General features: G+C 51.6%; 10 protein-coding genes across 10 annotated transcripts; 8 read left to right on the top strand and 2 right to left on the bottom strand.

Annotated features, from left to right (window-relative positions):
• Nucleotides 1-104: 104 nt before the first annotated feature.
• Nucleotides 105-2,065, top strand: GCG54_00010939 (Pantothenate transporter liz1; the record flags this gene model as incomplete). The annotated part of the gene is made up of 8 exons (XM_045410850.1): nucleotides 105-305; nucleotides 355-391; nucleotides 444-528; nucleotides 579-1,193; nucleotides 1,244-1,500; nucleotides 1,566-1,681; nucleotides 1,734-1,794; nucleotides 1,860-2,065. 8 exons carry the CDS (start codon nucleotides 105-107, stop codon nucleotides 2,063-2,065), a joined length of 1,578 nt encoding a protein of 525 aa, XP_045267908.1.
• A 4,472-nt stretch (nucleotides 2,066-6,537) lies between these two features.
• On the top strand, nucleotides 6,538-6,829 carry GCG54_00010940 (uncharacterized protein; the record flags this gene model as incomplete). Its single annotated transcript, XM_045410851.1, has 2 exons — nucleotides 6,538-6,696; nucleotides 6,761-6,829. The coding sequence occupies 2 exons, from the start codon at nucleotides 6,538-6,540 to the stop codon at nucleotides 6,827-6,829; spliced, it is 228 nt and encodes a 75-aa protein (XP_045267909.1).
• A 269-nt stretch (nucleotides 6,830-7,098) lies between these two features.
• Nucleotides 7,099-7,800, top strand: GCG54_00010941 (uncharacterized protein; the record flags this gene model as incomplete). The annotated part of the gene is made up of 1 exon (XM_045410852.1): nucleotides 7,099-7,800. One exon carries the CDS (start codon nucleotides 7,099-7,101, stop codon nucleotides 7,798-7,800), a length of 702 nt encoding a protein of 233 aa, XP_045267910.1.
• A 1,016-nt stretch (nucleotides 7,801-8,816) lies between these two features.
• On the top strand, nucleotides 8,817-10,027 carry GCG54_00010943 (uncharacterized protein; the record flags this gene model as incomplete). The annotated part of the gene is made up of 4 exons (XM_045410853.1): nucleotides 8,817-8,915; nucleotides 9,160-9,271; nucleotides 9,703-9,844; nucleotides 9,970-10,027. 4 exons carry the CDS (start codon nucleotides 8,817-8,819, stop codon nucleotides 10,025-10,027), a joined length of 411 nt encoding a protein of 136 aa, XP_045267911.1.
• Nucleotides 10,028-10,522: 495 nt separating this feature from the next.
• GCG54_00010944 (uncharacterized protein) lies at nucleotides 10,523-12,866 on the top strand (the record flags this gene model as incomplete). The annotated part of the gene is made up of 3 exons (XM_045410854.1): nucleotides 10,523-11,855; nucleotides 12,466-12,694; nucleotides 12,743-12,866. The coding sequence occupies 3 exons, from the start codon at nucleotides 10,523-10,525 to the stop codon at nucleotides 12,864-12,866; spliced, it is 1,686 nt and encodes a 561-aa protein (XP_045267912.1).
• A 350-nt stretch (nucleotides 12,867-13,216) lies between these two features.
• On the top strand, nucleotides 13,217-15,304 carry GCG54_00010945 (uncharacterized protein; the record flags this gene model as incomplete). The annotated part of the gene is made up of 2 exons (XM_045410855.1): nucleotides 13,217-13,577; nucleotides 13,656-15,304. The coding sequence occupies 2 exons, from the start codon at nucleotides 13,217-13,219 to the stop codon at nucleotides 15,302-15,304; spliced, it is 2,010 nt and encodes a 669-aa protein (XP_045267913.1).
• A 286-nt stretch (nucleotides 15,305-15,590) lies between these two features.
• On the bottom strand, nucleotides 15,591-16,400 carry GCG54_00010946 (2 5-dichloro-2 5-cyclohexadiene-1 4-diol dehydrogenase; the record flags this gene model as incomplete). Its single annotated transcript, XM_045410856.1, has 1 exon — nucleotides 15,591-16,400. One exon carries the CDS (start codon nucleotides 16,398-16,400, stop codon nucleotides 15,591-15,593), a length of 810 nt encoding a protein of 269 aa, XP_045267914.1.
• A 471-nt stretch (nucleotides 16,401-16,871) lies between these two features.
• Nucleotides 16,872-18,818, top strand: GCG54_00010947 (putative dehydratase IlvD1; the record flags this gene model as incomplete). The annotated part of the gene is made up of 3 exons (XM_045410857.1): nucleotides 16,872-17,289; nucleotides 17,343-17,554; nucleotides 17,607-18,818. The coding sequence occupies 3 exons, from the start codon at nucleotides 16,872-16,874 to the stop codon at nucleotides 18,816-18,818; spliced, it is 1,842 nt and encodes a 613-aa protein (XP_045267915.1).
• An 82-nt stretch (nucleotides 18,819-18,900) lies between these two features.
• Nucleotides 18,901-21,312, bottom strand: GCG54_00010948 (uncharacterized protein; the record flags this gene model as incomplete). The annotated part of the gene is made up of 3 exons (XM_045410858.1): nucleotides 18,901-19,896; nucleotides 19,946-20,963; nucleotides 21,044-21,312. The coding sequence occupies 3 exons, from the start codon at nucleotides 21,310-21,312 to the stop codon at nucleotides 18,901-18,903; spliced, it is 2,283 nt and encodes a 760-aa protein (XP_045267916.1).
• A 443-nt stretch (nucleotides 21,313-21,755) lies between these two features.
• GCG54_00010949 (putative oxidoreductase YjmC) lies at nucleotides 21,756-22,835 on the top strand (the record flags this gene model as incomplete). Its single annotated transcript, XM_045410859.1, has 1 exon — nucleotides 21,756-22,835. One exon carries the CDS (start codon nucleotides 21,756-21,758, stop codon nucleotides 22,833-22,835), a length of 1,080 nt encoding a protein of 359 aa, XP_045267917.1.
• Nucleotides 22,836-22,888: the final 53 nt, after the last annotated feature.

Here is a 22,888-nt window from a genome sequence, read left to right on the forward strand (position 1 = left end):
ATTCAATAAGCCCGCAAGACGCCTCCCAACCCCGACCTTCCTGGGTCTTGAAGCTGAAGATAACTTGACCGAAACACAACAACAGCCATCTGACAGATCCCAACATGGGGGACAGAGTCAGTCTCGACAGAACCGCGGGGACTGCCGATCCGGTCCCCATCACGAAACCGCTAGACGACAATGAGCCAGTAGTGAGCTCTTCCACGGCCAAGCCGCGAACACGATCTCTTTGGGTAGCCTGGCTGTACATTTTCGACTGGTATCCTAGCCACTACTCCAAAGAAGAGAAGAGGCTGCTCCGCAAGGTAGGCTGCTTAAGTATGTGGTAGCTTCGACTTTTCTAACATTTGGCAGTTGGACAGCGTTCTGCTCAGCCTCTGTTGCTTGATGTGTAAGTCTCCCTGCGCTCATAATATTTGGATAGTGGGACTGACACCGCAAAGTCTTTTTGAAGTGGCTTGACTCCGCCAACATCAACCACGCATATGTTTCCGGCATGAAGGAAGAACTTGGCTTGAAAGGAAATCAGTATGGCCAAAACGCCAATCTCTTGTGAAGGAAACTGACATGTGCCCCAGATATTCTCTCTTCGGCACCTTCTACAACATCGGCTATCTCGTTTTCGAGATCCCCTCAATGATGATCATCTCCCGACCGCACATCGCACGCTACTATCTCCCGACTATGGAGTGCCTGTGGTCAATCGTCACTTTCGTCCAGTGTCGCCTGCGCAACGAGTATGACATCTACGGCATCCGCTTCCTCCTCGGCGTCCTCGAGACACCCGCCGCCACTGGCGCAATATACCTCCTCACCTCCTGGTATCGAGGCGACGAGCTTTTCAAGCGCGCCGGGGTCTGGTACGTGAGCTCGAATGTTGGCGCTATGTTCGGAGGATACCTTCAGGCCGCCGCGTACAACAACCTGAGCGGCGTTCACGGCATGTCTGGCTGGAGATGGCTGTTCATCATCGACGGTGTCATCAGCCTTCCGATCTCGATTGCGGGATACTTTCTCTTCCCCGGTCTGCCTACTAGCCCCAAGGTTTGGTGGCTTACCGAGGCCGAGCAGAAGCTTGCGCAAGCGCGGATGAGGGATGATGGTGTGAAGGAGAGCAAGAAAATCGGAAAGAGGATGCTCAAGCGAGTTTTCACCCACTGGCACTTCTATGTTGCCGTCCTCACTTATATCTTGTGAGTCTCTACCTCGCGTTGTTGAAGCTTACTTTGCTAACATGCCATAGCTTCCAATGTACCTCCTATGTCTCAGGTCAGATGGCCCTTTGGCTGAAGCACGAAGCGGACCTAAACGGCACCTGGACTGTCGCTCAGATCAACACAATTCCCACTGGTGTACAGGCCATTGCAATCGTTGCGGGGGTTCTTGCAACTTCGCTCTGCATGATCTACCCAATTTGGTGCGTCATGTGCGTCGTGGCTGCAGTACTCTTTTTCGCAAATCTTTGCTTGTTGATCTGGGACATTCCTCTCGGATTGCACTGTAAGTTTCACCTTGTAATCTACCATGTCAGGATGTTCCGTATCTAAATCTAAACTCTCTCTTAGTTGCCGTATACTATATGCTCGGACTCACGAGCTGTGTTACGCCGATTCTGTTCCCATGGGTCAACATGGTCATGAAGGACGATAACGAGGCCAGAGCATTTACCACAGGTGCTATGGTAAGTAATTCTTGAATCCCAACACAATGGCCATTCTGACGATTGAGCCTAGATGACCTGCGGCTGGATCTTCTTCAGCTTTTACCCCATTACCGTCTTCCCTGTCGTCGAAGGTAGGTCTTCAATGAGCACGGTACTGGATAATTCATGAATGCTCTGTTGCTAACAATCCTCACAGCTCCCAAATGGCGCAAGGGCTTCATCGTCAACACGACGTTCGTGGCAACGTGGTGGGCGCTGTTCATGCTCGGTCAATACCTCTGGCGACGTGACATCAAGTTGGGCAAGTACAAGACGACGACCGAGACGAGCAGTGTTCAAGAAGTCAAGGGGGATGATATGATGCATGTTGAGGTGTCCAGCGAGAAGGAAACGAAGGTCTAGCGGGATGAGGCTGTTGTCTCTCCGTGCTCATTGGCGTAACAATGACGGACTGGCAGTAGTGGATTCATACTTAGCAGCACGTGAACGTCTCTGGAAATGGAAATTTGACTCAACAACTATTAATTTGAAGTTTGAATTTTCTTTTTGTACTCTACGCAGCGAATGTACCCACTAGGTATGAGTTTGCAACTCGGTGACCAGTTCTTGTTCTGATCTCAAGTGTCAAGTTGAGGTTTGTTAGAAGGGAAGAAAGGTACTAGGATAATAAGGATCGGGATATCGAGGATGACGATGAAGATAACTAAGGTACATTGAAGACAATGATAACAATAACAGAAGGAGCATCAGATGAATCAAAAAAAGAGGGATCATAACTAAAATAGGTGGCCGTCAGCCTAATTATCCGCCCAGATAGCAAAGCAAAGTCTTTAGTATCAGTATTGTCTGTCAAAGCAGTAGGGAACCACGCTACTAACATGAAATACTTAGCTCCCGTTGACAAACAAAGTTTGACACGGAGACCTCCTCATCACTTTTTCAGCTGCATGAAAACTTCGTCGTTGATACTGCAAAGGTCCTTTTTCGACGACACATGGTAGAAATGCTAGCCTGCTGCATGTTCGTAGCAGCTACTTGATTCCTTTCTGCCGTAGTCAGTGTGAGCGAATAAGTATTGACTTGCATTTGGTTTCCTGTATTGCTCAAGATTGTGACAGGCTATTGCAATGGTAACGATTGTATCGCCGACACTAGCTCATAGGTCTGCCCAACGCGGTGTTCATCCACCAGTACCTGCGTGGTCGGTCAACCGCCCATGCACCGAAACTCGAACGATCCAACGGCAACAACCTTTCTGAGACTGCCTATGGAAAATTCCGACACGATGTCATGCAAAAGAAATAGAAGGGGCATTGGTAGCACAGTCTGGGTGGGCCATGGCGGAACTCAGACCTTCTGATCAGTTCCACGTCGGTCTGCCGCTTGCTGTGCGCGTATCGATCAATACGATGTTCAAAGATTCTGTGTCAATTTGTGTCTTGGCAACATTTGGGGACCCGTTGCTAAATCCAACGTCGCGATGTGGTGACGTGACCATGAAGGGCAACCTTTAGAGATCTCCATAGCTCATAACTTGATGAGAACCTTGACAACACCAGACCAGCCGTACAAAATTATCGTAAAGGTGTAAGCCGTATAGAATCTATCTCCAATGGAATCTTTTCAACATAAAAGACATAGAAAATCGGCTCGAGACTGCCCAAACCCAGTTGCACACATAACTCCTTTAACAATCCATCCTTTTCTTGCACAAGTCTTTGTACGGCAAACACGATGAAATTACGATCCGAAACTAGGAGCTGGAGGTTGGAAGCCTCTCGGTCGAATCCTATGTCTCCAACACTTCCACCGGATATCCTACTCATGATCATGGAAGAGCTGGAAAAGCAGGTTTCGCCTACTAGAAAGCGTTTCGTAGGCAACTGGGCTGCCGTGTCGAAACATTGGCACGAATTCTTCGAACCCATACTTTGGCATACGTTGAGTATTCGGCCATTTCACCCGAGGTCAAATTTTGATGGGTTCAGTGAGTTCGTCAGCGGTTACCGAAGAACAATGGTGCACAAGATCTTACTTCACGTGGACTTGATGATGTACTCCCACGGTGAACGCAGTTTGTCGGAAAGCGAACATATCAAGTTCAAAAACAACACAAGATTTTCGGACGCTCTCCACGAGCTCTTTGATTATCTTTCTACTTGGGGCGTCGAGCCTGCAAGATCTGCAATCACGCTTGAACTGAGTGCCAGTTCATTTCGCGATGAACTATATCACACACCTCCAAGATACCACGGGCGTCTTCGCAATCTGCAACCGCATGGATACTCGTCTCTTGGCGCCAAAATACGCCTCCTTGGTAACCTCCTTGAAACCGACTGGATGTCTCTCTGCGATGATCCATATTTCGAACTCCCCAGAGTTAATGTGATCTCCGAGCTTTTCGTCACCCAGAGGCTCTATCGAAGCCTCTCCGAAAAGGCTTTATCAGATATTCTGACGGGGCTGCCGTGTCTTAGCCATATCAACTATGAGCCGTGGCTTGCCGTTGACTACTGGTTCCAGGACGAGCGAGAGAAGGCAAATGCAAGCCTATTCCGGAATCTTGGCGCCAACGTACGCGCGGTGACCTTATGGGAAGCTCAATCTTGGGAGCTACATGGAGGCGACTGTTATTCCAAGTTCATGCAGTCCCAGTCAAACAGCGAGCTCGCCAAGCAGGCAGCGCGAGCCAGCTTCAAACTGCGGGATTTGGCAATTTCTCACGCAATAGACGCCTACAGATTCTTGAATTCATTCGTGGAGGAAGCTCTGAAGACTCGATCCAAACCATTGCTTCAACAAGTTGCTCTGACTTATCGCATACAGTACCGAAATGTCAATTTAACGCAGATATACGATATGCTGAAGGTCGCGGCGCAAGCAGCTTCTTACATGGGTATGCTGAAGATTTTGGAGATTTGGACTCCAGGCATAGGCCAAGGCTTCTTGTTCAGATGTGAAGTTGAACAGCGCACAGTTAAGATTACTGTCGGGGCCACATTTCCAATCTATGAGATTGAGGAAGTCTTAGAAGTATGGCAACGTTCCTTGCATTGGTGTACACATTGCAAGATTCAATATGTCCAAGAGACTATTGATCCAAATGATTTGAGTGGGCCGGAAAGTATCTGCAAATATTTGAAATTGTACAAATCACTCCGGGAGTGGTGATAGAAAAAGCAGTCTCAATACTCTTCGCAGATAACGGACTGGCAACGAGACTTGAATTGAAGGACTTATGGTAATGGTAAACCCTGAAGTATTTGTCTATACAATAAGAATTAATATAAACCTTTCCTGGACTTACAGAAGTACACTCTGCAGTACTCGTGCAAACATTCAGTGTCGCAAGCTTCAACATGAAGGAAGACGCATGAAACAGTGTTGAGGATAGGAGCACTTGGGGCGGCAACAGGAGCACTGGAAAGCTTAGTGCAAGTAAAAGCTGCTCCAATAGCCGTAGGCACTGGCACGGGAAATTAGGCCTTGGACGTTGTTTTAGGATTGGTGTAGCTCAATTGGAGTCATTCAATTCACTACGCCTTTGTATTGACCTTGGGAACGTATACTGCGAAGCTACTGCACTGGACTGGGCACTGACCGAGGTACTTTTAATGCTTTTTCCCCTACTGTGAAAACCCCTACTGGGTGGCCCAAAACTCCCTCAACATTGGATAGTCTTTTGACAGTGCTAAATAAGGAGGCAACTTGTCAGGCATTTCGAAAGGCTTGCGTCTCAACCATGCATCCATGGCTATCAACTACAAACTGCAGCTCGTTTATTACCAAATCCAACCTTAACTAAGGTATGGCAGAGAGAACAAAGCAAGCGTATTCAATAATCAGGGCATCTCTTACCCCGAGAGGATGCCCAGCCACAGAATCAGCCCCTCGATCGCAGCGCCTCAATTCGCACGTCTGCGGCCTCAACTCCGATCAAGGTTTCCTTCACTACGCTCGCACACAACTGCGCAATGTTCAGGACAAGGAAGCCTAGCCGTCTCTTGAAGGTGACTCTCCTGATCCAAGGTTGCAATGGAACGATCCATGACACATCTGATCATTCGGTTGATCTATTTCATAGTTCATTGGTTCCATGTTCCTCGGTCTTGACCTCTCTAGTTCAAAGCTATACCCGGATAGCCAAATAACCGCTGGCTTACGGCTATTGTTAATCTTGGAGTTCTTCAGGCTAGGTTGTAGGCATCTTTCAGTTAGGTTATTATTTCTTGGGGTTTATGTTTCCCCGGAAATTTCCAACATTGGCTACTGCGGGACGTGGACGGCACGGCCGGCACGACCGAGTCACGCTGATCAACTCAAATGCCTCGACGCTCCGTCTTATTTGTGAACAGTTCTACGCATGGTTAATCATCTTAACGACTCATGTAGTCTAGTTGTTCTGCTCGAACATGGCCAATCGTAAAAATGAATCCGCGAACAGAGATATGATAATCGGCCGCGTCGATCTTGATTTCCCCGGCTGGGCTTTCGTTTCATCTACAAGTTAGGCGCTAACATCGCCCTTTCTCAGCATTGGGTATGCCTCCGTGATTGTCGTAGGGCTTAGCGAAAACCTGTATGCTTTGCTTTTCGAGTGTCATCTAAACTTTAATTCTAGCCGACATTAGGCGTCGCAACATGTGCAAGAAATTGATTGCTCCCGCCGGCAAACTCAGTCTATTGATAGATTGCCCCCATCGGCAACCCACTCTCCTGATTCATGCGGTAGACTTGATGATGAGGCTGTGCTAAGTTTGTTCCGATACAAAATCAACAAAATCCTCTTCGCTCACTTCATCCAATGTGCTAAATCTCGTCGCATCTAGGATCAGATTTACCTTGAACGATAATCAGCCACAAAGCAGCCTAAAATGCGCTTCTTCTTCATCATCGCTCTTTCTGCCATTTCCATTGGCCAAGCATCAGCGCAGGCCACTCCCCAGGAGACGGTTTCCACCTCATGTAAGACCGTGCCTGAATGCGGCCAAAATAACATTGGCGCTGCTTGCACCATGACCTGCCAAGACAACGTATGTGCCATCGGTACTCAAAGATAACGAGACGCTCATCTGCTGACTATGATCTCGAATATAGCCTGGAGGCGAGCGTAAAGTTACGGGTACATGCAAGGCTGGCACATTTGGAGTCAACTGCTTGTCCTAAAGGTTTTGTGCGTGAAGTTTCGGAAACTTCCATTGGCCAGACGGCTCGGAATGGAGGGACAGCAGGTTTGAGAGTCACACAGAGCAACGTTTCGTTCACATGCGTGGTCGTTGATCACATGGCAATATTAAAGAAATGTTTGCCTCCCCTCCTATTCTCATAATCGTACGTGATTTCCGTTCGACGTGGTTCTCATCAACAAGAAAACTGTCTTAACTTTAATTGCTTTTGAACTGGTGCACGAATATCTATGCGAATTATTGCTCTACATGGCCCAAATGAAAGCCAACGACCGTCCCCGCTACCCGGCAGGCGTGCCCGGCAAATTCAGCTCCGATGGGACTCTTCAACATTGGGCGGGAGACACAATCATCTGTCACATCCCGCCATCAAGTCCTGTCTATCACTCGATAGAGGCCGTCATCGAAGAATTGTCGTCATGCAAAACGTCGTCCATCATTGCGCCCCTTCCGGCTACCAGCTTGCATATGACAATATTCGAGGGCGTCAGTGATCAGGTCCGTAGACCGGGTTATTGGCCTTCTGACCTCGCCCTTGATGCCACTCAGGAAATATGCAATGAGCACTTTGAGAAGAAACTTCGAAAGTTTACCCTAGGCCCCGAGGCTACAGCGCCATACAGAGTGGTGGTGAAAGGAATTGATATACTTGATGTTGGGGTTGCGGTGCGACTCGATGGCATTACACCAGCAGAAGTGGAACGCTTGAGGGCTCTAAGGGATCGGCTTGCCGATGAGCTTAAGATTCGGCATCCGATACACGACGAATATGGTTTCCACATTAGCATGGTGTATTTCCTCCGACATCCAAACGACGAGCAGAAACAAGATATGGAATCCATTCTCAAGCGCCACTTCGAAAAGATGGCAAAAGAGGTTGAGCTTGGACCACCGGAGTTCTGTCTGTTTGCCAACATGCATGCGTTCGATCCGGTCTTCTATCTCAGTTAAGGTAGATCTTCTGATACGTTTCTAAACCCTTGAAGAGTACATGGGGTTTGTCGTCTAGACAATTACGAAGAGTGTCTATTTTCCTTTGCCGCCTAAACGATCACATCACGCCTAGCTTGTCATAGCCATTGGATATGAGCGGGACGTGATGCCTATAGTCATACGAATGCTTAGCTCATCTCAGGCGCTTTGTCGACATTGATTCGCAACGTAGTTGTTATCGAGAGTGACCTTGCTGGCGATATCATATTTCCTCAACTCCAGCTCCGCCCTCGATGCTTCTTGCCTGATTATCTCCTCGATCTTCTCAGAACGAGGGGTGAACTCAACGTTCAATGGCAGCGGCCGAGGTGCTGGCTATTGTTAAACGCAAAGATGCCTAACTTTTTGTCGTTTCCCTAGATGAATCATAACCGTCAAACGCCAACTTCTTGTTCGAGCGGGAGAAGAACCGTAGCTATGACGGAGAAAAGCTAGCTAATGTGTCACATACCTGCTCGTCAACGGATCGCATCCGGAATGCCCAAAGTAGCTCCACAATAGTGAACCATACGCTTTGCTCAGCAAGCGGCTGTCCACTACAAACGCGCCTCCCCCAGCCAAAGATGAAGATGCCCCTCTTGCTAGGATTCGGCCGCCTCTCAGCCTCCTCTAGAAACTCTCAGGTCTCACTTCATCTGGGTTTGGGTAATCGCGTGGGTTGCGGTGTATCGCCCACAGGTTGTCGATGATGGTGGTACCGGCAGGAATGAGCATGCCGTTGTATACATCGTCCTGGGTGGGTGCATGTGGCGGACCGCCGAGCGCGATGGCAGAGCGCCATCGGAAGATCTCGGTCAGGAAAGCACGTCAGTATGGAAGAGACTCTTCATCTTCCCATGTGGGTGGGCGGGGCTCAGCAGCAAGCACACGGTCAATCCTTATTGGGTCTTTCATTTATCGTTACGGGTGCTGGCGCCCCATCATGATTCATCGAGGTTGGTCCTCTGAAGTATCGGGAAGAGATAACAAACGCCATGGTTGATTGTTTGCCTATCAAAGGCATGGTTGGTGGTCTTATCTATCTGGGAGTTTGCAACAAGACTTCGAATTGGGCATGGATGGCAGGCCTCATGGTATGTATCGGATTTCCATATTGATAAACTTTGTATCAGTCAGTCGCTAACGTCTAGGTTATTTAGGCTGACATTGCCGGACCCGCCATTGCGTTTTAAATACTCCCTTTCGCACCAGAAAGCATTCGCTGGCTAGTGACCGAGGGCCCTGCAGATGAGGTGAGTGCCTTAGCTCATCTTTGATTCCCGTTCATAACGATTGTTAATACCACAGGTTTTCTATGTCCTCGTCAAGATCCGTTAGAGAAATAGGAACGAGCCTGAGATTCTGGCAGAATTTCTGCAGATCAAGCAGACAATCGAACTTGAGAGTCAATTGAGCCAAAGAAGTTCCTGGAAATCCCTTGTATCTCTTGGTAAGTTAATCCTGTCTCTGAGAGATGATCAAAAGATGTTTTGAGCGGCTCGCAATCTTTGCAGGTTCCTCATCACCGTCTCAACAAATCTCTTCTTCCAACTAAAGGCAGTAATTTCTTACCGTATGGGGACTTCCCCAGTGATCACTCTCGGCCTTTCAACGTGAATTTGCTGACAAGCATATGGGCAGATATTTCTTCACTATCATCATCCGTATAACTGGTGTGATCGACACCTTCACTCTTCTCCAGGCCAACGTCGGTCTTACAGCATGGGCCACAGCTTGTTCCATCTTTGGCGTTCGTTTGCTTCGTTTCGGAAATGGGGCGAAGGTCGTCTTCCTGCAAGTGCCCCTCTCAGCGTTCATTTTCTTGTTGAAAGTCGACCCACACCACGATTCCATCACTGACACTATGAAACAAACTGCCAGTGATTGGCACAATGGTGATAGCTGCATCATTCGCTACTCTTGCCATACTGCAGCAACGTATCGAGGCTACCAACGAAGCCGCATCCGCCAAAGGGACCGTAGCCGTGTGCTTCGTTTTCTACTGGGCGGCCTTTTCATCTTAGTATGCGACAGCCACTCAGGATTTTTCTTCGCAAGGGAAGAAAGTCGAGAAAAACCTGCTAATATCAATGATCGCGATCTTAAAGGGTACTATTAAACTACTCATACCCTCCAGAAATCCTCAAGTACCCAAAGAGCCCGTGGCGTTGGTGTTGGTCAGGCCCTTCATGTTGGCTACCAGTAGAGGCCAGGGTCTTTGATACGATATTTGGCGAGGTAGCAGAACCTGTGCTCTCATGTTTCTTCATGCACAAGGATCGTTGACTGGGTGTAATCGCAGCATGATCTCTGCCATAATAGAGAAGCACTCTGATTTGGCCAGCAATCTGTACCTTCATTTTAAGCATAACATCAAGTTTCACTTGGAATGGGCGACGATCACTGCCCCGAAAGTTGAATCTACCCCGCCATTTCCAGCATTGCCGGAGGGGTTCGTCGTTCGCCACCAATTACCAATCGCTATGTGGCTAGGGTCGGGCAGAATCCGTGAGTTATCTGCCGCTTACATGGTCTAAATGCCGTCAAATCCGACCAACCGCTGAACCTCGCATTACCCCCGCTACCACTCGGCGCCGACGTCGGTTAAACGTCAGTGAAGATGGAAAGATCGAGTGATGATAAAAACAAGCGTTCTCACGCCGAGGACAAAGATGGCGCATCGTCTCAAGAGCATCCCAAAATGGCCACTCTCCAGCTCGCAACGTGGGCGACAAACCTGACTTACGCCAATCTCACGACCGGCGTGGTTGACGCCGCTGTCAAGAGTCTTTACAACTGGGCCGGATGCGCAATCGGGGGTTACATCCAAGACGCACCCCAGATTGCGCAGAACACCACCCTCGCTGCCTTCAGCGGCCCTCCGACGTCGAGTATCCTTGGCGCCAATGACTCCATCAGCGCAGGGTACGCGGATGCGCAGACAGCGGCCCTGATCAACGGCATTGCTTCACACGTTGACGATTATGATGACACTCATTTGGAGACAATCATCCATCCCGCTGGACCTGTCGCCAGTGCGCTCTTTGCTGTTGCTGAATGGAAAGCTCCAGTCTCCGGCCAAGACTTTATCACCGCCTTCGTAGCTGGCGTTGAGGCGGAGTGCAAGCTGGGTTTGTCGGTCTACCCCGAGCATTACAACGTGGGATGGCACATCACAAGCACAACTGGATCCATAGGCGCCGCAGTGGCAGTCAGCAGACTTCTTGGATCTGACACCACTACGATGCAAAACGCCATCGGCATCGCATCAACACAAGTTGTTGGCATGCAAGAGTATTTTGGCTCGGACACGAAGTCATTCCACGTCGGCCGAGCGGCGCAAAGCGGGATGCTTGCTGCCCTACTTGCCAAGAACAATTACACAAGCTCATTGCAAGGTCTCGAAGCCAAGTTTGGCTGGCTTCACGTTGTTAGCACGCGTGAGAACGCAACGGCATATTTCGATCAACTTGGCAAGATATGGGAGGTTGAAAAGAACACATTCAAGCCATTCCCTTGTGGCATCGTCATGCACCCATCCATCGACGGCGCAATCCAGCTTCACAACCAGACTTTACAAGAAGGCAAAGCTGTTTCAGACATTGAGTCTATCCAGCTTCGCGTCAACCCACAAGTCCTGATCCTCACAGGGAAGACCGACCCCCAAACCGGCCTGGAGGGAAAGTTCAGCATCTATCACGCTACAGCTGTGGGCTTGCTCTATGGAGAGGCAACACCCAAGGAGTTCACCGATGCTGTAGTGAAGAATCAGACGGTGGCTGAACTGCGGAAGAAGGTCAACGTGACCACGGACGCAAGCGTGGATAACGCGCAAGGATACATCACGGTGAACTTCAGCGATGGGACAAAGCTGGACAAACACATTGTGAACGCGATCGGTAGCCAGGAGAACCCACTCACCGTTGAGGACTTGAAGAAGAAGTTCATGGACCAAGTCACCATCGCTATTGGCGAGGACAGGGCGGTTAGAGCGTATGACGCATTCACTAAAATCGGGAACTTGACTGATGTCGGTAAGCTGAGGGCGATGTTTTAAGTTTTAAATTTTAATCTATTATTATATCGAACCTACTCACCTACGTTTAAGTGATCATGAATGAACGCGAACTGGGAGTTGTGAGTGGGCAAACGCACTTACAAACCCGAAGGCCGAGTTTCGATGGGAAAAGCATCTAACGGTCTACAAATCTTCTCGTTTCCGGTCTACGCGTGGTTTGGACCTACTGGTCTTCTCGGTCATCTCCCGAAGTTGCCGACATTGCATCGGGGAGATGCTTTTTGTCGCCGAGTGTGACTAGGTGGGGCTTCGGGGGTAGATGGCGGAGACGGACAATTCCCGCTGGTGATGCGGATCGTGTCAGTTGGCCGCGGGATTTGTCCGTTCTCCCAGAGGTTAGGAAGCAATTTTCATCAACAAGGCCTGCTGAAGGCAGCTTTTCTGAAATTTCAATTATTATCCATTCAAGTCAGGTCGCTCATTCTCTCTGCAGTCGCTGTTCATTTGGAGGACCAAGTTTGCCGTTTCCATACTCAGACCTTTCAAGATGACTGTCGTTCATATTGGTGAGGCTAGCGCCCCATGTGTGCACCCAATCTTTTTATGCTAATGCGTATTACCATCAGTGTTATTCAAGTTTCGTCCCGATGTGACGGACGAACATAAAACAACATTCGTGAGAGAGCTCAAGACGCTCAAGACACTTCCCTGTGTGAAAGCACAACGTCTTGTTGTCGGAGGTCCCTCCATTACCGACCCGATAGAGCGAAGCAAGGGCTATCACTTCGCACTTTTGAGCTTCCACGAGGACCGCAAGGCACTTGAAGAGTACCAGGCTAGTGCTGAACACCATAGGTAATTGCCCACAGCTGTTCTCTGGATGAATGCTGACCAGCTCCGCAGGGTGACCAGCACCTACCTCTGGCCCTTCAAAGAGGATGTCATAAGATTTGATTTCGAAGTTGAGGAGGATGATGAACACATGTGGGACTTTGTAGCGAAGGGAATCGTGAATGGTGCTGTGTAGTGTCGAAACTAAGATACCCAGATTTGACAGTGGTGAATTGAGCTTTGTTAGGTTTTGCGAAGAACTTAGGGATCCTCGAATTGCAAAATAGCAAGGTCTAGAAAATACACAGTGTTGATTGGCTGGTCGTCTCAAAGTCGCTTGTGCCACATACAGGCAGGATGAATTGATAAAAACTGTGGGTTGGCAGATCATTCGAGAGCGGGGTCAAGAGCTCAAGAACCAAGCCTCTCACCGCGATTATGATTGTTGCTTTACTCTTTAAATACCCCGATAGCTCAATTATCCTGACAACCATACCAAGCTGAACGACGTCGCACCAAGAAAGCCGCTTTTAGATCGATATCGCAATGTCTCGGTCAAATAGCTGGCTATGTTCTATCTGCACGCAGGTCATCCAGACTAGCAGTGGTCGGACCGGTCGTGACGCCACAAGCATGCCGCCAGGCCAGAGTTTGGAACGTTTTCGAAAGGCTGCCGCTGATGATTGCTTTATATGCTCTAAAGTATGGAATCTCTCCCAGCAGCATCGGCGAGCGTGGGATTGTCTGCCCCCGGAAAGTTGGAGTCCATTCTACTACATCATCGATAAAGAAGAGTATCCTAAGAATACGCTGTATCAAATCAGAGTCTGGATCCTCTACAATGACCCGACGCGAGAACAAATAGAGCAGGCCACCGACGTTCGTTTCAGGTTGATACCGTCAATAGGTACGCAAATTACGACTGCGTGCCCACACAGCTCGCTTTCAACGAGCTCATGATTATGCGGTTACTGACAATAAATAGGAAGTGAATACGAGAACTTATTCGTGTTCTCGGACATCGAAGAAAGCACCGGATCTTCACAAACCCTTGACTTGGCTTATTCCTGGTTTCGCGAGTGCACATCTCGCCATACAAGGAAGTGCAAGGCTCATCCTGGACAGACAGAGGGCTGGCTTCCGTCACGTCTTATAGACATTGGATCTCATGGGGATACGCAATGGAAGCTTTTGATCACAAGCACAGATGCGATTTTGTCTGAATCTCTTCTGTATCTGACTCTGAGCTACCGCTGGGGAGACGATGTCCAGCACGAGCTCTTGACATCGTCCACAATGAGCCAATTTCGACAAGGAGTGGAGATCTCTAGTCTGCCCAAAACATTCCAAGATACAGTTATTGTGGCACGGCGATTGGGAATTCGATACATATGGATTGACTGCCTATGCATCATTCAAGACTCCCGAGACGATTGGGAGGCTGAAGCTCCTGAGATGCGGCATGTATACGCAAACGCGGCTTGTAATATCGCCGCTTCTGCGTCATATGACGCTGATGGAGGACTTTTCCGGTCTCGAGATGGGCGAGACATTCGGCCTGGTTTGGTCACCTCGACTCTAGCGTCAGGTCACCCTGAAACATTCTATATCTTTGATAAAAGCTATTGGGATCGCCACCTTCTCGGGGGTTCACTTCATCGCAGGGGATGGGTCTTTCAGGAACGTTTTCTGGGGCCGCGCCAGCTCTACTTTACACAACATCAGGTTCTGTGGGAGTGTCTTGAGGAACATAAGTGTGAGGGCTTTCCTCGAGGGATTCCCCTCCATACATCTTTCAAGGATACCGAACGACTACTTAAGCCATTTGAGGAGAGGAAACAACTGGATAAAACACAGAAACAAGGGGTTGACGACCACGTCATGGCTTTCGACGCGCTGGAACTATGGCGCGATCTTGTAACGGCCTATTCTCAATGCCGCTTCACGAGGCCAGAGGACAAGCTCTACGCCTTTTCCGGCATCGCCAAGCTCTTCCAGGAGGTGACCGGTGACAGATATCTCGCGGGTCTATGGCGGTCACGAGTCTTACATTTGCTGAATTGGACCGTCTTCACTCCAAGGCCAAGGCTGTCATCTCAATATTGGGCGCCTTCCTGGTCTTGGGCATCGGTAGATGGGCCTTTTAAGATGCATATGACCGCGGCTGATTACCACTTTCAGGTTTCAGTCCTAGATGTGGATGTTACAACAAGAAGCGGGAAACAAGATGTTGTCGACGTTACCGGAGGATACATTAAGTTGAGGGGTCCCTTGATCGCTGGACACTATAGCCAAGAGTCGATTGACGGACAGATATTGATTCGGTTGAAAGACAAAAACGCCCATCCGATCTCTGTGTTGCCCTTTCCAGACACTACAGAAATCCAATTTAAGGGGCGTGGTACAATCAATTTCCTAGTTCTTAACGCCCAAGAGCGCAATTGCTCGGTTAATGGGGACTCAACGTATACCAAGGAAACCGACCTCATTTGCATTATCTTAGCTCCTGTAAGTGAGCTGGACCGCATTTACAAGAGAATAGGATGGTTTTCGGACAGACATCGCAAAAGGTTCTCTGAAATAGAACTCGTTGCAGCCTACCAGCAACACGTGGAGGACATAATTATTATTTAGGCACGTAGAGAAACTGTAGTGAAGACATGAGTGGCAGGACTTTTATCAGAGGTGTATAAACTTCGCGCCGACACCCTTACTGTCCCTTTCAGCTACACATACATCACGTTTTGCACCAGGGCTTATACAATACGGTTAGCGACAGAAACATTCCCCGGTGCGCTAAGCATAATGTTTGTAGTCCCACTCGTCTCTTATGAAATACGCATCTGAAATCTGGCAAGAGGTGACATGTGCAGGGTTCGAGCAGGACAAAAAGTACCGCCACCTGGTAACAATCTTCAATTCATGTCCGTCCTGTAGAAGAAGTAATCCCGCCATCAACCACAATCTTCTGCCCCGTGATATACCTCGCCTCATCAGAAACCAAAAACGCCGCCGTATTCGCAACATCCCACGCATCCCCCATCCTCCCCATCGGCACCTGCTCATCCCTCATCTTCCTGAACGCCTCGTACCCGCCCTCCATCGGAAACCTCGATGCCAAACTCTTGGTATACGGCGTCTCCATCAACCCCGGGACAACGGTATTCAGCCGCACCTTTTTGGGGGCATAGATGACGGCTGTCGCCTTGACGAACTGCATAATCGCCGCCTTGGTCGTGTTGTAGGCGACCTGCGGCTTCCCGATGTACCTCAGCCCCGCAATGCTCGATATGCACACAACGCTCCCGCCCGTCTCCTGCTTCTCCATCACAGGCAATACATGATGACATGCTAAGTATACAGTCTTGAGATTGATCTCGATCTGAGAGTCCCACGTCCCCTCGGGCATGGTTGCAGGGCAGCCGGGCTGGGATTGCCCGACGTTTGCTAGGAGAATGTCGATGCGGCCGTGCTTTGCCAGACACGCTTCTACGAGCGCCTTTACAGACTCGGAAGAAGTAGCATCGGTGGCAACGACATCGCAGACGCCTCCGATATCTTCAATAGCCTTCTTTGTCTTGGCTGTTGACTCGATAGTGCGGTTCCCGCCAAAGATTACGGCGCCCTGCTTCGCGAAAGTGACGGCACATGCGGCGCCGATACCCCAGCCCTCTGAGCCGGTTTGGCCAAGGCCGATGACGAGGGCGACTTTTCCTTTGAGGTCGAGCATGAGTGTGGTCTAAGTGGTGACGGAAAAGGGTCGGAAAAGATGGGGCTTCGTTGACGATGAAGGAATGTTGAAGTTGGGTCAGGATAATCAAGATTACTTTACTCGATTCAAAAGCCTAACTTATACTGAAATAAACCACATACAAAACACGCACTGTAATGCTCCTCGAATGCCACGGCCATCAAGCAAACTTCTCGATGAGAGTTTGCTGTAAGTCGCGTACAAACGGAGAAATTCCGCCAGCCACGGACAAGACTCCGAGTCCTTCGGCCGTCCTATTACCGTAGGGATCACGACATGCGGAGTCCCCGCACCTCAACCGGGCCCGCGGATAAGGTCATCTAGCCAACCATAAAACCAGGAATACTAATACTCCTCATGACGTGACCGTCCCTTATAATCGCAAGCCAACTAACACCAAAAAGTCCAACATCAAAATCCAAATTGAGAAAACGAAAAGGGTAAGTAAAAATGGCAGAACAAAAGAAGCCGGTTACAGGCGACTACGACCTCTCAACCCCAATCGACCCCAACTCGACCGGCCTCCGCCAGGGCCTCACCTCCTACGGCGACGCGCACTTCTCCCTCTTCCTGCGCAAGGTCTTCATCAAGGCCCTCGGCTACAGCGAGGATGCGCTCTCGCGCCCCATCATCGGCATCGTCAACACATATTCGAGCTTCAACCCGTGCCACGCCAACGTGCCGCAGCTCATCGAGGCCGTGAAGCGCGGCGTGCAGCTCAACGGCGGGCTGGCGATCGACTTCCCGACGATCAGCATCGCGGAGAGCTTCGCGTCGCCGACGAGCATGTATCTTAGGAATCTGATGAGTATGGACACCGAGGAGATGATCAAGGCGCAGCCGTGTGATGCTGTGGTGTTGATTGGAGGTAAGATGTTACGTTGTCCGAGACGGACGGTGCTGGGGCTGACAGGTGGGTAGGATGTGACAAGACGACACCGGCTCAGTTGATGGGTGGTATCTCTGCGAATAAGCCCATCTTGCATCTGGTAACAGGGCCAATGATGCCGGGCAGCCACAAGGGTGTAAGAATCGGCGCATGCACAGATTGCCGCAACAACTGGGCAGCATACAGAGCCGGAAAGATTGATATCGAAGACATCTCCGCCATCAATGACGAGCTTGCACCAACGGTGAGTGCGAACCACGCCTCTCAACTCATATCGCTTTACTAACATAACGCAGGGAGGAACATGCGGCGTCATGGGCACCGCCTCAACCATGGCCTGCATCCTAGTCGGCCTCGGCATGATGCCCTTCGCCGGCGCCACCGCGCCCGCCGTCTCCTCCGCCCGCCTCCGCATCGCCGAGCAAACAGGCGCCCTCGCCGTCGCCCTGCACACCAAGCGCCTCAAGCCCCAGGACCTCCTCACGCGCGAGTCCTTCCTCAACGCCATCACCGTCCTCCAGGCCATCGGCGGCTCCACCAACGCCGTCGTCCACCTCATGGCCATCATCGGCCGCCACCCGGCCGTCGCCGGCACCATCACGCTCGACACCTTCGACGAGATCGGCCGCAAGACGCCCCTGATCGTCGACCTGAAGCCCAGCGGCGACAACTACATGACCGACTTCCACAACAGCGGCGGCATGCTCGCGCTGCTGCACGAGATCAAGGACCTGTTGTACCTGGACGCGATGACGGTCACGGGCAGGACGCTCGGCGAGGAGCTCGCGAGCACGCCCTTCATCCCCGTGCCGCGAGACAGCTTGGTCAACTGCCTGCAGCCGTTCAACGAGCCGCTGTACCCGGCGTCTGCGCTCGCTGTGCTCCGGGGCAACATCGCCCCTGGCGGCGCGGTAATCAAGCAGAGCGCGTCAAAGTACCGGCATCTGCTGAAGCACTCTGGCCCCGCGGTCGTGTTCGCTGGGTCCGCGGATATGGCGCTTCGGATTGACGATCCGGACTTGGACGTTACGCCGGATAGTGTGCTTGTTTTGCAAAATATCGGTCCGGTTGGAAACCCGGGCATGCCGGAAGCAGGTCTGATCCCGATTCCTCGGAAACTCGCCGCGCAGGGTGTGCAGGATATGTTGCGTCTCTCGGACGGCAGGATGAGCGGTACCGCTGGCGGGACCATCGTCCTGCACATCTCTCCCGAGGCAGCTGATCCCGAGTCGGTGTTAGGGATTGTGAGGGACGGCGACATCATCACGTTTGACGCAGAGCAGCGTGTGATCAGGGTCGAAATCTCAGATGAAGAGATCAAGAAGAGGATAGCCGAGAAGCTCCAGGTCCTAGAGCAGGAGGAGGCAAATGGTGGGAGTAACGCGCCTTGGATCGCGAAGAAGCGAATCAGGGGTTACCGCGGCTTGTACTTGCGCGAAGTTAATCAGGCTGAGGGCGGCGGAGACTTTGACTTCCTAACGGCTCGCGGTCCATCACGAGGGTTATGACTTGGGAATAATTAGACATTTGTAATGTGCCATATTAAAAACACTATTTCGTACAATATCATTGTAAATAGCCGCAATCAGCTCAAGAGAAGCTAGGGTATGTCGGTATAAAGTCGTCAAAGAGACCACGCATGATACTGTCCAAGTTCGATCCCTCTCCCATCTGCAGTTGGTCTCCGAAAGCTGTGTTGGACAGGAACGACTCGAAGGGGTCCTGGGGCAGAAAAGCATCTGGGCCATTTGAGGCCATTGATGCCATAGTAATCGGATGCGACAGGCTCTCAGAGAAGCCGATTCTGCCTGCTGAAGCCCCATTCAGATTGGGATCGTATGGGTTGAGCGGTGGTGCCTGTGTAGATTCCAGACGCGAGGACCTGCGATGTTGCGGCACGTCCAACGTGACAGGTTGGCTCAACATGTCCTTGATCCAACGAACAGTGGCGCGAATCATGTCGTCGAGAATATCTCGGCACCGCTTCGCTCCAGACCAATGCTCTCCGGTGGCAGCCAGGACCCCCAGTCCGGCACTGAAGTCGGACATGAGTGAGTCCAACGCTGTTTGACGAGCAATCTCGGGCACCATTTTGATGCAATACAGCATGGTGATGATACTCAAGACGATTGAATGAGGCGTGTTCCAAGCGTGCATCAGCATGTTTTGCTTGTACAGCTGGTCCAGAAGACGGACGCCCTGGCACGCGGCGTCGAAGCACTTGCGTAAGGAGTCTGATGAAGGGTTGGGTATCGCGGGACTGGGCCGTAGAAGTAGCATCCGGAGCCCGTGGTACCTTATCTGGCAGACAATCTGGACATACTCCATTCCTGGGTGTTGAGGGATTGTGCTGTGCCATTCATCCAATTGCTGAAGCATGCCATTTTGCCATTCGTTGATGTCGATCACTGCAGGGTAGGCATATCGAGGGGTATCGCGGACAATGCTGTTGGCGACGTATTTAAACTCTGAGTTGAGCTTGGCTAGTCGGAACAGGTGGATAGAGAAAGCCATGCGGCCCACTGGTACAGATCCACCTGGTTGGCCGAAGTTGTGCAGTGCAAAGTCATCGATGTTTTGGGGCAGCTATCGGAAAGTTAGCGGCATCATCTATCATAGGTTATGGACTACTCACTCGAAGGTCGCAGGCTTCGTCTCGCAGCCCAATAGGTCGTCCCATCATCGTAGCAATCATCCTGTCGAGGGTGAGCACGACCCAGAATATCCTCGTCCGCATCTCTTGCTCCAACAGAGAAATTCCTGCATTGGTGTTGATGTCTCGCTGAAGACCCAAGTCAAGAACGGCGGCTATGCACTGGTAGTTGAGATACCACACATCTAGACGCATACACGCGCTGTGCATCGTAAATATCGTCAGTAGCAGCAGACACTGCAGCCCGCGAATGGAATTCTCAACATTGATGCGATCGAAATACTGCAGGGCTGACAAGCAGTACGACTCCCCAGAAAGCCTAGCCCTCGTCCGACGGGACAGAACCGTAGCTCCGAGCGCCAGCACCATGAAAACTTGGAAAGCGCCCGTCGGGCCATGCTCCGCCTCCAAGCCGTTTTCATAAACCTGGTCCAGCAGCATCATGAACGTTGGCTGGTGGAGGATGGGGTACTGTACGTTGATGACGTCGAAGTACATCTCGGCGAGCTGCCGGGCTTGGTCCTTGCCTGGCAGTGGGAGCGGGCCTTGCATCGCCTCAACGAGTGCCGTCGGGAACGGGCTGTTCTGCGCCGGTGTCCTGGACGGCCACGCTGCCTGATCTTCTTGGCGCGTGGAGTTGAGCATCAGACGGGCCAGGAAGTACCCACTGGAAGGTCCGATGTACTTGGGGTCCTGGTTGCTGCCCAGAGAAACCATGCCGATCTCGTGTGATAGGGCATTACTTGCTGATGGATCAATCACGCGCGCATCAGGACGAGTTTGTGGGATGGGCGCAGCTTCAGAAGCCACAGGTGGGTGAAGTCCAGACCCATTGGAATCAGGTGCGCTCATGTGGTCTTCCGGTTGCACACTACCATCGTCAACCGTTGTCTCGGCGACAAAGGTGTCGTCACCATCAGCATCCATGTCCAGATCACTGGATGGGCCTTGAGCCAAGTCCACATCAGGACATCGGTCTCGGACTATGCTCTCAAGCCACCTGATGCGATCTTTCAGATTAGATATCTGCCTTTGCGTTCGTTAGACTCAAAGCCCCAGGAGGGTAGCAAACGCACTCACGCCCTCGGCAGGTCCTTCAGACGCACACTCTCTCCATCGATACAGGCAACCGAAGCCTTCTTGCAATTGTTACAAGCCGGGAGCTGGCCGTCGCACTGCATCCAATCAGCAAAATCCACTCCGCATCGCCGGCCGAGAACCGTGATCCACCCTTGGCGCGCACTTACACGGATCTTCCGCCTCTGGCAGCGGGCGCACGCGAGACGCAGCCGGGCCGTCCTCCGCGGTTGGCGGCTTGGCGGCGGCCTGGAGGTGTTCAAATCGGGCATGTTCCGGAGACTGCAGATGGTGATGTTCGCATTCCGAACACGCGGGCTTCGGGAACGGTCGAGATGGATTGTCAAGCAGGAGGATGAAGATGCTCGGGAAATGTCCGATGTGGGCACGCAGAGGTGAGGTTGAAAAAAGACGGAGGCGAGACTGGCGCGGGGAAACCCCGCAGCAAAGACTTTGTTGGGTCGGGCTAATCCCGCATAGTTGGCGGCCATTCAACGCAACTGTACGTTCAGACATCCTAGATCACGAGGCTCATGTCAAGTCTTGTGAAGTGAAACACCATCTGGGAAGCTCATAATACTCATCACTTCTCATTAACTCACATCACAGCAATACCCTTTTCCTAGCATACATCTTACAATCCCCGGTGCTTCAAAGGTCAACTTCTGCTCGACCTCATCACACAGTATCACCAAAACAAAGGAAACACCACAAAATGGCAGACGCAACAGAACCCAAAATCCACATCTCAGCACCCGAAGCACGCCGCCTCGTCGAGGACATCCTCAAAGGCAACGGCGTGCCGGCCCCCAACGCCGCCACCGTCGCCCGCTGCCTCGTCGCCGCCGACCTCCGCGGCGTCGACACCCACGGCATGAACCGCATCCCCTCCTACATGGAGCGTGTGCGACAGGGCGTCCTCAACGCTGCTGCCGAGCCCGAGCTCACCCAGATCACCCCCGCCGTCGCTCAGGTCGACGGCCACAACGGCTTCGGCTTCGTCGCCGCGAGCATGGGCATGGCCGCCGCCATCGAGTCCGCAAAGGTCTTCGGCATCGGCATGGCCAGCGTCAAGCGCTCGAATCACTTCGGCATGAGCGCCTGGGTCGTGCAGCAGGCCATCGACGCCGACATGATGAGCCTCGTCTTCACCAACTCCAGCCCCGCGCTGCCGGTGTGGGGCGGCAAGAGCAAGCTGATGGGCGTCTCGCCGATCGCGTGCGGCGCGCCGGGGAAAGACAAGCCGTTTATTCTGGACATGGCGCCGTCGGTGGCGGCGAGGGGCAAGATTTACAAGGCCAAGAGGCGGGGCGAGAAGATTCCCCTGGACTGGGCCTTGGATGCGGAGGGGCGCCCGACGGATGATCCGGAGGCTGCGTTGGGGGGTGTCATGCTTCCCATGGGCGGGCCGAAGGGCTCGGCGCTGTCCATCATGATGGACGTGTTTTCGGGGGTGCTGTCAGGGTCTGCTTTCGCGGGACATGTAACAAATCCGTATGACCCCTCGAAGCCGGCAGACGTGGGCCACTTCTTGGTCGCCATCAAGCCGGACCTGTTCATGAGCTTGGACGACTTTAGGGAGAGGATGGATTACCTGTATCAGCGTGTCGTTGGCTCGGACAAGGCAGCTGGCGTGGAACGCGTCTACTTCCCGGGTGAGATTGAGCAACTCAATCAGCAGGAGAGAGAGAAGACTGGCATCCCGCTGGTACAGGCTGAGGTGGATGCTCTTAACGAGGAGGCGAAGAGAGTTGGAGCTCAGCCCCTGACCCCCATGACGATGGCACAGTCATGATGGATATCGATAGGTAGCAACGCGTAACTTAATAATGGACTTAATTCTTCAAA

The sequence above is a fragment of the Colletotrichum gloeosporioides genome, assembly GCF_011800055.1.
Source record: "Colletotrichum gloeosporioides strain Lc1 chromosome Unknown consensus_17, whole genome shotgun sequence".
Taxonomy (NCBI): domain Eukaryota; kingdom Fungi; phylum Ascomycota; class Sordariomycetes; order Glomerellales; family Glomerellaceae; genus Colletotrichum; species Colletotrichum gloeosporioides.